The 13,490-nt window shown below is 41.8% G+C and overlaps 1 protein-coding gene across 11 annotated transcripts in view; it reads right to left on the minus strand.

The window, feature by feature from the left end:
• Positions 1–13,490, minus strand: part of NRG4 (neuregulin 4) — a 93,348-nt gene that overhangs the window by 34,176 nt on the left and 45,682 nt on the right. For 9 of the 11 annotated variants that reach the window (XM_029065875.1, XM_029065870.1, XM_039912271.1 and 6 more), the window contains exon 3: positions 8,833–8,926. In XM_029065875.1, coding sequence (XP_028921708.1) covers positions 8,833–8,926 — 94 coding nt within the window. Of the gene's footprint in view, positions 1–6,140; positions 6,349–8,832; positions 8,927–13,490 lie in introns of all 11 variants that reach the window. The other 2 variants (XM_029065873.2, XM_029065874.2) reach the window with 1 other exon arrangement.

Genomic DNA, 13,490 nt, shown 5'->3' on the forward strand with positions numbered 1-13,490 from the left:
ATGTAGGTGGAATTCAATGGTGGAAGTGCTCATCTGGAAGCATCTAGTACAATAATTCCTAGTGGAAAGACGTGAGTGGTAATTACAAACACAAACCCACCAAAACACAAAAATTGCTCTGTGTATTTAGTTATAGTGAGGAATAGGCGATTATATCTGAACTAGGAGTTATTTTATATGTTTTCAGTGTAGGATATTACAAAAAATATTATTAAGAATAATCTCTCTCAAAAGAGAATTTTTAACTAGATCCACATGCTAGTTTCACACATTCCTTCAACTACCTCAAAAGTGTGTAGAGAGCAGTTATCTGTATCACACCTGTTTCAAACCATTTAGCTAAAAACAGTTTTGATGAAGGTCAGAAATTCCAACCTGACCATGAAAGCAGAGACAAACATTGACTTTATATAGTTACACATTTAGAGTGGTAAACCTGAAACTCTTATACTGAGATAATTATTGAAATTTTACATTCAGAATATGCTGTACAATAACCTAAAGCACCCATTGGTAGGGAAGAAAACCAAAACACTACTATTTTTGTGGGGTCATTCAAATTTATCGGTATCTTAAATAGACTCCTCTGTAGGACTAAAATACAAATTTGAAATAAAATCACTTTGAACCTCTGGCACATCCAAAATTTGAGTGGAAAACAACATAATACACACCATTATTTTGAAGTTTGAAAAATCATATTACCATATTTCTAATTCTTTTGTACAACATATGTACAATTAATAATGATGGCATTTGTTAAGCACGTACTATGTGCCAAGCAACGTTCAAAGCACTGGGACAGATACAAGGTAATCAGGTTGGTGCACGTGGGCCTCACAGTCATAATCCCCATTTTACACACGAGGTAACTGAGGCACAGAGAAGTTAAGTGACTTGCCCAAAGTCACACAGCTAACAAGGGGCGGAGCTCGGATTACAACCCACAACCTCTGACTGCCAAGTCCATTAGAGGTCTACTAAGCCACGGTGATCTTTTAGTCCTTCCTAAGAAACCTCTAGTAACCCCAGCTTCCCTTCCTTGTCAACTGCTTTGTGGGCAAAAATTGAAACCATGAGGCATGAGTTCCCCAACTCCTCCTACCCCTTCATTCAGTTTCTCATCCCTCTTGGATATCTCCCAAGATGAGATTCCCAATCATTCACTCACACAATTTTATTCACTGAGCGCTCACCGTATGCAGAGCACTATATTAAGTGCTTGGGAAAGTACAATATAAGAGAGTTGTTAGACAGTTCTCTGCTCACAATGAGTGCATAATCTGGAGGGGGAAACAGATATTAATATAAATAAATTAATTACAGATGTGAACCTAAGTGCTCCCATCAGCTTTCAAAATCTACCCTCTTCCTCTGCAACTTGCATCTCATCCCTTCTCAGCTTCTAAATACTCTTATGTCCATTCTTCCGTCTCTGACCACCACCTTTAACTGATCACTCTCCTAAGGCTCCTTCCCCTCTATCTTCAAACAAACCCACATCTCCCCTCTCTTTAAAAAAGCCACTAGCCATTGTACTAGCCATTGCACTACAGAAGAAGCAAGGCCTAGTGGGTAGAGCCCGGGCCTGGGAGTCAGAAAGTCATGGGTTCTAATCCTGGCTCTGCCACTAGTCTGCTGTGTGACCTTGGGCAAGATGTTTCACTTCTATGTGCCTCAGTTACCTCATCTGTAAAATGGGGATTGAGACTGTGAGCCCCACATGGGACAGGGACTGTGTCCAACCTGGTTAGCTTGTATCTACCCCAGCGCCTAGTACAGTGCCTGGCACCAAGAAAGCACTTAATATCCTCATTATAATTATTATTATTGCCCTGATTTTCTCTTAACATTCTTGTCCAAACTCGAGTGTTTTTTTTATACCCATAACCACCAATTCCTCTCCTCCAACTTCCTCCTCGACGCTCTATAATCCAGTTTCCACAATTTCTAGTCCACTAAAACCGGCCCTCTCCAAAGTCATCAAAGGCCGCCTCCGCAAATATACTCTACTCTGAGCTAATCCTCCTTGACCTCCCAGCAGTCTGACAGTGTAGACCACCCCTATCTCCCTAACTTTCTAATGCTGGTTTATCTGACATTGTGCTCTCCTCCTAACTCTCCGGGTGCTGCTTCTCAAAAGTCTCTCTCACTGGCTCTTCCTTTTCCTCCCACTCCCCAACTCTGAGACACCCTCAAGACTCAATTCTGGGTTCTCTTCTACCCCCACAACTTCAACTACCATTTCTTCACAGATGGCTCCCTAATCTACCTTCCTAACCCCAACATCTCTCCTCTTTTGCAATCTTGCATTTCCTCCTTCCTCCAAGAAGGATAAAATTCCTGTTCTCCCTCCCACTTAGATTTGTGAGCTATTTGTGGGATAGAAACTGTGGTATCTGATCTGATTGTATTTTACCTGCCATAGTGGTTGTCAAAATTAAGTGTTAAATACCACAGTCATTATTATTATTGTTGGAACTGAGTCAGAATGGAAATGTGTATCTTGGTTGTTTTATACAATCGATCCATCCATACTATGAATTGACCACCTACAGTGTACTTACTGTTCCAAGTGCTTGGGGGAATACAGTAGAATTATGAAAATTAAGGACCGGATCATTTTTCACAAAAACATTCAGGCCATGTTTCCCAACTCCTCAAGAAATTCCAATGGTTGCCCAATCATCTCCGCATCAAACAAAAAACCCTCACCATTGGCTTTAAAGCATCTTTGTTCCCTCCTATCTCACCTTGCTACTCTCCTGTTAGAACCCAACACAAACTCTTCGGCCCTCTAATGCGCCTTCTCACTGTACCTCGATCTCATCTATCTCACCACCGACCTCTCGCCCACATCCTACCTCTTGCCTGGAATGCCATTCCTTCTTGTATCCAACAGACAATTACTCACTCCCCCTTCAAAACCTTACTGAAGGCAAATCTCTTCCAAGAGGCCTTCCCTGACTAAGCCCTTTCCTCTTCTCCCTCTCCCTTCTGCGTCGCCCTGTCTTGCTCCCTTCATTCATCGCCTCCTCACAGCCTCACAGCACTTACGTACATATCCGTAATTTATTTATATTAATGTCTGCCTCCCCCTCTAGACCGTAAGCTCAGAGTTAAGATTGGAACCCAGATCTCCTGACTGACAGTCCTATGTTCTTTCCACTGTTAACAATGCCCCTCATTGTAACAGTGCTTGTTTCAGTGTTTTCTTTCCATTACTACAGTGCTGGCTACAATGAGTTTAATATAATGATTAAGGTGTGATTTGAGAATCAAACATTTGAAGTGTGATTGCCTTATTGTTGAATTTCAAACTATTTCCTTTTTTCCTGCTTATTTGTTTAATTTGTAAAATGAGGCTATTACATTTAGCGGAGGTGGTATAGGGATTTCTAAATGGATGTTATATTACCTCACTTTTGTAAAGTACTCTGAGAAAAATTTGCTTTAAGATAAGCAATTATTTTACTACAGAACAAACACTGTCCTTCACCGTGACTTTCCCATCATTGTAAACAGCACCATCATGCTTCCTGTCTTACAAGCCAGTATCCTTGGTGTTATCCTTGACTTCTCTCTCATTCAACCCACATATTCAACCTATCACTAAATCCTGTCGGTTCAGCTTTCACAACATCGCTAAAATCTGCCCTTTCCTTTCCATCCAAACTACAACCATGTTAATCCAAGCATTTATCCTGTCCGACATAGATTACTGCATCTGCCTCCTTGCTGACCTCAATCCCTCCTGTGTCTCCCCACCCCATCCCATACTTCACTCTGGTGCCCGGATCATTTTTCTACAACAACGTTCAGTCCATGTTTCCCTACTCCTCAAGAAGCTCCAGTGGTTGCCCATCCACCTCTGCATCAAACAGAATCTCCTCACCATTGGCTTTAAAGCACTCAATCGCTTTGCCTGCACCTACCTCACCTCACTACTCTCCTACTACAACCCAACCCACACACTTCACATCTCTAATACCAACCTACTCACTGTATCTCGATCTCGTCTATCTCGCCCACTTCCTGAGTCTGGCCTGAAACACCCTCCCTCTTCGTATCTGACAGACATTTATTTTCCACTCCTTCAAAGCCTTACCGAAGGCACATCTTCTTCTAGAGCCCTTCCCTGACTAAGCCGTCATTTCCTTTACTCCCACTCTCTTTACCCTGACTTCTTCCCTTTATTCATTCCCACAGCTCTTATGTACAAATCCATAATTAATTTATATTAATGACTGACTCCCCCTCTAGCCTGTAAGCTCATCGTGGACAGGGAATGCATCTGTTATACTGTGTTATACTCTCCCAAGCGCTTAGTACAGTGCTCTGCCCCTAGTAAGCTCATGGGAAGCAGTATGACCTAGTGGATAGAGCATGGGCCTGGGAGTCAGAAGGTCATAGGTTCTAATCCCAGCTCTGTCCCTTGTCTGCTGTGTGACCTTGGGTAAGTCACTTCACTTCTCCTTGCCTCAGTTTCCTCATTGTAAAATGCGGATTGAGACTGTGAGCCCCTTGTGGGACAGGGACTGTGTCCGACTCAATTTGCTTGTAACCACCCCAGAGCTTAGTACAGTGCCTGTCACACAGTAAGCACTTAACAGATGCCATAATTATTATATTATATATACAGTACACACAGTGAGCACTTAACAGATACCATAATTATTATAATTATTATACTTATTAAATATGATTTATTAATTAAAATAGAAAGACAAAAATTAAGCTAGCAAAATACTCGATTTCCTATGAAAAGTATATTCTAGCAAAATTAATGTTATAACAGAAAAATTATAGGACAAATTATAAGTTGATTCCATACATGCTCAGCTGCAAAGAGGGATTTTAATTCACAATTCAATCTCTGAGAGCTAATGTTTTCTAATAATTGGACTTAATCAGAATAGCTTTTCTTTCAGAGTTGAGGAAACTGAGGGAAATATTTGTGGTTGAGTGATTTACACAAGTTACATTAAATGGCAGATTTTGGTGGCAGCACTACTGAAATTTTGAATGATTGCAATTCTGAACATTTCCTGAGGGACTGACCAGTATAAATACATTCAAAAGGGATTTTCTATCTCTCTAGGAAACCTCAACTGAAAGAACGTCTAAAAATAAATCAGGTTATTTATCAGAAGAAGGGTGGTTAGGGAGGTATTAGAGGCCAGGGAATTACAAAGCTAGAAGCAATTTTGAGAGGTTAACTATAAATCATCTCCTCTCTTCCAAGAATGTGTGTTCTTCACCTTCTGGGACAGGTAGATTTCTATTTGATTCTCAAAAACCTCCAAGGAAGGAGCGTCCATAGTTTGCGAGTGCAGTTTGCACCTCGTGTAAACCAACGCACTAAACTTCATGCCCTTCAGCATATCGTGTCTCGTGATCACAGCCAGATATACATAATAATAATAATAATAATGTTGGTATTTGTTAAGCGCTTACTATGTGCCGAGCACTGTTCTAAGCGCTGGGGTAGACATAGGGGAATCAGGTTGTCCCACGTGGGGCTCACAGTCTTAATACCCATTTTACAGATGAGGGAACTGAGGCACAGAGAAGTTAAGTGACTTGCCCACAGTCACACAGCCGACAAGTGGCAGAGCTGGGATTCGATATACAGATAGGGTCCAAGTGAAGACCAAATGATAATACATATTGTTTTATTCCTCATATTTTTATGGCTATTGATTTGCCTAAATACTTTGTTGTTTGCCTCTATGTAAGGGATTCCAGGCTTCCAACACCTCCGCCCCCGTCGGGCTACTCAGAGCCTGGTCACTGGACACTAGGGCCATGCTCTTGGTCTGGCCGGGGTGGAGTGTTGAAGCTAAGGACCCCAGTATTGACTCGACCCCTGGACCCACTTATTGAGACTAACTTGTTTAACATCTACTTCCTAAACTAATTCTCTCAACAAACATGACCCTCAGCCATCTGCTTATCGCATCCTGCCTAGGTGGAGGGACCCCCAGATTAGTGATCGGAGAAGATAAGAGAATCGGAGGAGAAAGGAAACTGTGCTGTCATCCCAAAACCGAGCCAACCATTTGGTAGTAATAGCTTAGGGCGTATCCGGAAGAAGCTCGATGTTACGGTCAACAAGAATAGTGCAAAAGGAGCGATACCTGGGTTGTTGCTCACTGTCCTCTGAAGGGAAGGATTGGAGAGCCAGGGCCCAGGGACCTCTTAGTCCGGGGACGCCCGTGTCGGTCTGGCGCGTTAAAGACTTGAACATCGGATGAGATTAATCACCCCGCAGTAAGAAAACTCTCTGCCTGGGTTGGGCGTGCTTTGTTGCTATAGCTGAATCTCTGATTTTCTGTTGATTGCATGCTGTAGAGTAAAATATCTAGTTTCTGATTAAGTTGTAATGATCATTCCCTCAGCAGCCCCAACACACAAACCTTCTAATAAAATCTTGGGTAATGAGTTGGCCACTCGGGACCTGACAACAGCCTCCTCTGGAAACCCATGTTAGTATTTAGGAAAGCTAACAGAAGTTAAAGGATTGCAACTAAACATATATTTCTTGTTCTGGTCAGTGGAAATGAACATAAAAACACGACCCTCCATATCATAATAATTTAAAGTTAGTTCTTTTCCAGGCTTAGGAATTAATTCCTCTAGTTTTCTTCATAATTCCTGTACCTTGATTTCAACTATCTCGCCAATGACCCTTGCCCACATCCTCCCTCTGGCCTTCATATAAGACAAACCGTCACTCGCCCCACCTTAAACCTTTACTAAAATAACATCTCTGCAGTACTGTACTCTCCCAAACACTTAGTACAGTGCTCTGCACACAATAAGCACTCAATCAATATCACTGATGATGATGATGACGATCTACTATCATCCACATTGTGGATTCATTCTGCATGATTTTTTGTATGCTCTTTTTGACATCGAAATTTCATTTTGCAAGGTATGGTACAAAAATTCATCACTACCCAAATCAAGGTTTGGCAAAAACCAAGATGATCACGATCTATGCAATGATACTTTGGGGAAAACCTGGAGGAGCCAGCAATCAATCTTTTAATCATATTTATTAAGGGCTTACTGTGTGCAAAGCATTCTTAGGATTTAGAGGGTTTGGTAGAGTCAGGCCCTCCTTGGTCTTTCAAGCAATGACTAAGGAAATGAGGTGGTGTGCTCTACTGGAAAAAACACAGGTCTACGAGGAGACCCAGGGTCTAATTCCTTTTCTGCCATTTACATCTCCTGACACCTTCCTTGGACAAGTCGACCTCTCTTTCTTAGTTCCCTCTGTAAAACAAGGATAAAATACACTCTCTCTCTCTCTCTCTCTCTCAGAACTATACCCCATATGGTACAGACATGGACTGTGTCCAATCTGATTAATTTACATCTGCCCCAAACACTTATCACATTGCTTAGCACCATTACTATTATTATTCTTCTTAAGCAAATGCACACATCATTTATCTTCTGAGCAATCTGAAGATCCAGGGGTCTTATACAGTGATTGAGAAAGATTTGTGTATGTACAGTTTTTTCCAGGTTAAAGTCAAACTATAACAACTCAAATTGTCCACAACCTTCAGTCATAGAGAAAGCAGTGTTACCTAGTGGATAGACCACAGGCTGGGAGTCAGAAGGACCTGGGTTCTAAACCCAGCTCTGCCACTTATCTGCTTTGTGATCTTAGGCACGTCACTTCACTTCTCTGTGCCTCAGTTACCTCGTCTGTAAAATGGGGATTAAGACTGTGAGCCCCATAAGTGACAGGGGTTGTGTCCAACCAGATTTGCTTATATCCATCCCAGTGCTTAGTACAGTGCCTAATACATAGTAAACACTTTAATACCACAATTATTGAGTATTATCATCCAGAACTTTCAAGTGTATGGCTTTGCTAAGTAACTCAGCTCTTAAAGTTTGGCAGAGCTGAACTTGGACATCTTTTAGTCAGTTGCATCTCTTGTGAACTCAGTCAAGGTGAGTCCATCCTAGGCTTCCTCCTCCCCAAGTTGAGGTCAGGCCATATATGGGTAGGCTCTGCTTAAGTCTTCTGAAGACTGGAAGGTTCTAGTCAGCTCACATTTCACAACAATTGTTAGAACCGTGCAAATCAATGGTCTGTTAAGCTGTGGGTCAATGGGACAGCCAGTGGGATGGGTTCAATTTAAAGAGGCCTGGATTCTAATTCCTCCTCTCCAGTCTTTAACTGATTCTTTGGAGCACTCTGATAATTTAGGGGGAACACTAGTGTGGGCCTCTACAGTCATTCCTACCATGGTAGCAAAATGGCTGAGGGCACTAAGATCTCAGAGAAACCCCTAGGAATCCAATACTAAAAGAGAGGTTAAAGTGGGTAAATTCAGTCGGGACAGCCGCTGCATTTATTCACCCACGAGAGATCACGATGTGCAGAGTATGATCTGTGCCGTCACATTTTGTCCACAAGAGGCCACTTGCATTTCTACTAAACGCAAGGGGAATAATTCTCTTTGCCCTTTTCCACAGTTCCAACTCTTCCAGTGGCTTTCATCAGCAATGCTAAATACAGCGTGGCCTTTCAACCGTGCCAAAGTAAGCATAGGTTTTGCTACTGCTGACGACAAATGCATTTGACAGTGCTTGCAGCTTGCCACTATCAATTTTCAAAAATACATGTGAGTGAAGAACCTGCAAGTAGTATTTTGCAAATGCTTTAGATCGCCTCTATATGAAATGGTAAGACAACTACCCTGCCCTTGGTCCCGCTGAACTTCATTCTGGTGGGTTTTTAACCATTTTGTAAGATGTTAAAGAAGAAAATATTAAAAATACAAAAAGATGCATTTCACTCACCTACAAAATGGGCTGGGAACAGTAGGTATCACATAACAAATTCCCCCATTTAGGCAAAATGACCTGTGACTGAAGCCACAGGGTTCTTCATGATCTAAAATATACAGATATTCAGAGTATTGAAAGGCAAATTAGGGTTTTGTTTTGGTTTTTTTTTTTCTGCAGCTCTTAAAATAGTTTTCCTACTGTAATTTTAAAAAGTTTCACCAAAATGAAGTACTTGATTTGACTCCTCGATTAGAATGTAATACGGGTTACGGAAATGAACTTACATTCTAGAGAGAAGACTCAAAGCCTGTGTGCTAGTTTTTGATTTAAATAAAAAGGTGAAATAACTGTGAAATTCTCCTAATGGACCTAAGGCGAGAGAGGGTGCCAGGATCTATAATATGCAAAAACTGAGCTGAGGACTCTCCCTCAAGAATTTGACTCCTTCTTTGGCACTCTGCCCACCAGGACATAAATAAATTTCATTCCCAAAGATATCAGTAGCTCCCCGAGTAAGGAAGGGGGCGGATACTGCTGTGATACTGCTGTAGGGGTGTCAGGGAATAAACCCAAGCCAATAAAATGGACTGAGGAAGGGACTTCATTTCCAAGTGGCTTGACAATGTAATTAGACCTTTACTCTCTGTCAGATCTTCAGAGATATTTGCTTTAGCACACCCGAATGACCTTTTAATCAGATATCAACGTGCATAAAAAATTTCCTCAGGCTTAAGCTGCAGAAGACGGAACGGCTCTGGCAAAATCAATGCCAATTTCCAACAAGACTCCTGAACCTTTGGGTTTCTCAAGGGCACTCCATTTCCAACCAAGAAGGGATCGGCAAAACTGATTTCCCTCCGCTCGGGTAAGCATAGAATTTTGGTTTCAAGATGGCGGGTTTGTGCATGCCTCCTAATTGGCTTCCAGAGTCCACCTGTTTAGCAGCAGCCATCCAGGAGTACCAGGAGTTCTGCACTGTTCCCTTCCCCGTCTACTTCTTTGGACTATGAGTAACCTTTCGATGCTGGCCAAGGTGGCAGCAGGCCAAGGGGAGATGGCTCAATAGTAGCAAAGCCTTTGGCCTGAAATGCCAACCAATGAACAGGCAGATGGGATGATGTCAGGGGTATCCACGATGGACTCTGGGGCAGGTGAACATTAACCACGTCCAGGGGACCTCTGGTCTAATGGAAAGAACAAAAGGCCTTAAAAAAAAAACTGAGGCATTTTATTTTTCTTCCAATTCCTTGGTGACCTTAGGGGAGTCAATTTTCCAAAGTGAACCCATTTCCTTGCTGAAATATAAAAGTGTTAATACCTGTCCCCTTTATGCTTCCTCTAGGGTTATGAGAGGTAAAGACAATATCATACTTGGTGTGGGCATAGAAAAATTAAATGAAAGTCGATGACCCTTGGTTCTACATATCCAGTGGAGGCAGCAAAAGGTAAAACTGTAACAGGGAAGACTTAGATTAGATATTGAAATGAACATCTTCATAGGGAAGGTTATTATCTTTCCTATAGATGGGATAGTTGTCAGGAGGTACAGAATTTTCTTCCAGTCGATCTAGACGGAAACGGACAGATAATTAGAATAAAAATCTTGATTTTCCCTTGGAGGCGCCCATAGAGCTCAGAAGTGGACCTTCTGGAGCTACCTAAGTGCAGACTTTTACGCACTTTTCATGATTCTTAGATTGAAACACACACCTGCTTCAGTCCAAGAATCACTCTCTAGAGTAGAAGGGTTTTACGCTTCCTACTCGTTGCTAGGATCACACTACCTATTTTCTACATGCTAGAACTGTCCCAGCCTCCAAAAGAGTTCCCCATCCTGGGAACCCCACACCCCTGAATTCTCGGCAGACCCGAGCCTCCCACTAGACTGTAAGCTCATTATGGGCAGGGGACGTGACTCTTTTATTGTTTTGTACTCCCCCAAGCACTTAGCACCGTGCTCTGCACACAGTAAGTGCTCAATAAATATGATTGACTGACCGCCTGCCTCGACCCCCAGAAAAGCTGAGTATACTTACAGTACCCTAAACTTCCGTGGGGCTCAGAACTATAATCCCTGAGGGTTGTGTCCTGGATGCTGTTGAGATGGTTATGGGATCACTGTGAAGCTGAAGCAGCAACCCTATCCCTGGCTCCAGCTCTCACTGGTGTTACACACCCTTCAGGGGCTGGGCCATTATTAACATGCTGGTCCAGGGAGAGAAATGGAGGGCAGTCAGCAAAAACTCTGAAAAGGTACCTATTTCTCATTATCATTTTGAACCATGTTCCTGGAGGAATTGTCATCTTGCTGATGGACAATTATTTGGAAAATAACAATAATGGGGCTAAAAGGGTACACTGACAGCTAGCCTACAACTGCAAGTGAATGAATGGATTCTCACCAAGCCAGGAAAATTCTAACAGTGTTTAACCGGTATGGGCTTTCCCAAGTCTGTAAAATTATTTGAATGTTTTGGAGAAAGGCCTATGTACATTGTCATCATCAGCAGTATTTCATCATTTCCCAAAGTATTAATTGCCAAGTACCTATGTGTACAAATGCACTAGATGACTAAGGTAAATTGCAAAAGAGAATTAAATGTTATTCCTGCACTCAAGGAATTCATATTCTAGTGGAGAGACAGGTCCATACAAACACAATAAAATTCAACAAGAACTGGAGATGCCAAGGCATGATGCTCACAAGTAAAAGTAACCTAAAAGTGCACAAAAAGGCCTACATCTATGTTGAAGTAAGTAGAAGGCACAGCATGGCCAGTGACAACAGAACTAAACAATGTTGTGCAAGAGTTCATTTGGAAAGACTTCATGGAAGTGGTGTCAAAAAGAGCTCTGAAGGAAACGAAATACTAGTTTGACAAAGGGGGCGGGAAGGGGAGGTGAGGCAATGGCATTTTCGGTGAAGAGAATGGCACTGTCATAGGATCTGAAGAAGAGAATCCTATGCAAGATAAGGTGGTGTCTGCTTGGCTGATGTGGAATGCCCAAGCCATGATGTAGAATAAGAAAGCAGTTATATAAAAGGGGAAGGAGTCAATAGACAGAGAGCTGGGAAGCCCGTGACTGATCATTCTAAAGTGATATTAATATTTAGCACCTTAGGCTTTTGAGAAGGGAAGTGGCATGATCGAATTATATCTTGAAAAATATTATTCTTGCAGCTGGGTATAGAATAGACTGGAGTGGGGAGGGGCTTGAGGCAGAGAGACCAGCAAGTAATCCAGGGATGAAGTGATTAGAGCTTGTACTAGGGCAGTGGTAGAAGACTGGAGAGAAAAGGAGCAGAGCAGTGAAAGATACAGGGATGAGATGTGAGGGATTGACATGGGTGGCAAATGAGAGAGTGGAGTTAAATGGGACTCTAAGATTATGTGTGTAGGGAATAGGGAAGATGATGATGATGGTACTTTTTAAGCACTTACTGTGTGCTGGGCACTGTACTAAAGTGCTGGGGAAGATACAAACTAACCAGGTTGAACCCAGTCCCTGGCCCAACCCACAGTCTTAATTCCCATTTTACAGATGAGGTAACTGAGGCACAGAGAAGTTAAGTGACTTGCCCAAAATCACACAGAAGAAAAGTGGTGGGGTGGGGATTAGAACCCAGGTCCTCTGACTCCCAGGCCTGTGATTTTTCTATTTGGTCACACTGTTTCTCTTCTTTGCTGCTTTTGACAGCAATGGGGAAATTAGTACACAAGATGCCCTACAACACTTCCTGGTAGAAAGTCAGGCACTTAAATGACCCATTAACTTCCAGGGCACTAGGAGGTTCTCAAAATTACTCTAAAGAGCTAATGAGAACCAGTGAGGCCTAATGGAAAGGGCTCAGGCCTCCAAGTTCTAATCCCGGCTCTGCTATTCATCTGCTGGGTGACCTCAGGCAAGTCACTTCACTTCTGTGTAACTAAATTTCCTCAACTGTAAAATGAAGATTGAATCCTTCTTCCTTCTACTTAGACTATGAGCCCCTTGCGGGATAGGGACTGTGTCCAACCTGATTAGCTTGAAATTACCCCTGTACTCTGAACAGTGATAGGTTGGCACATAGAATGTACTTAAATAACATAACTATTATTATATTTTCCTGCAAAGGAGTAATTTAGACATGAGGAAAGGCTCATTAATCATATTTTGCTGGGCAAATAGGGTCAGGTTCTTGGGATCGGGACAAAACGTTGGGACAAAGTAAGTTATGGTGACTTAAGTATGTTGTTGTCCCTTTGCTCCCAGTAATTCTAAAGAGCTGAATTTACATACCCCTTAAAATATAGGAGAATTATACTAATTATATTACAAAAGATGGAAGAGTTTATAATAATAAACATACTGTAAGAAATAATGAAAGAATGAAGCAAATACAAAAACATTATTTTACCTACTCTGAACAGAGGAAAAGCGAACCAAGTCATTGGCTACAAAGGATTTAAGCGGCAGCGTCGGTAACAGAATCCAGCTAATATACATTTCAGTCTCTCTTTTGAAACAAAAAATCCAAACTTTTAATTATACTTGAACAATCAATTCTGAATAATGTTTTAAGTTTTTAGTCAATAATTTGGATAGTGGCTCAGAAATATAAAATGGGAATGATTATGAGATAATTTATCTTAGACAAAAGTCAAGCCATGTAACTTCTCAATTGAGGG

This window comes from Ornithorhynchus anatinus, chromosome 5 (genome assembly GCF_004115215.2).
Source record: "Ornithorhynchus anatinus isolate Pmale09 chromosome 5, mOrnAna1.pri.v4, whole genome shotgun sequence".
Classification (NCBI taxonomy): domain Eukaryota; kingdom Metazoa; phylum Chordata; class Mammalia; order Monotremata; family Ornithorhynchidae; genus Ornithorhynchus; species Ornithorhynchus anatinus.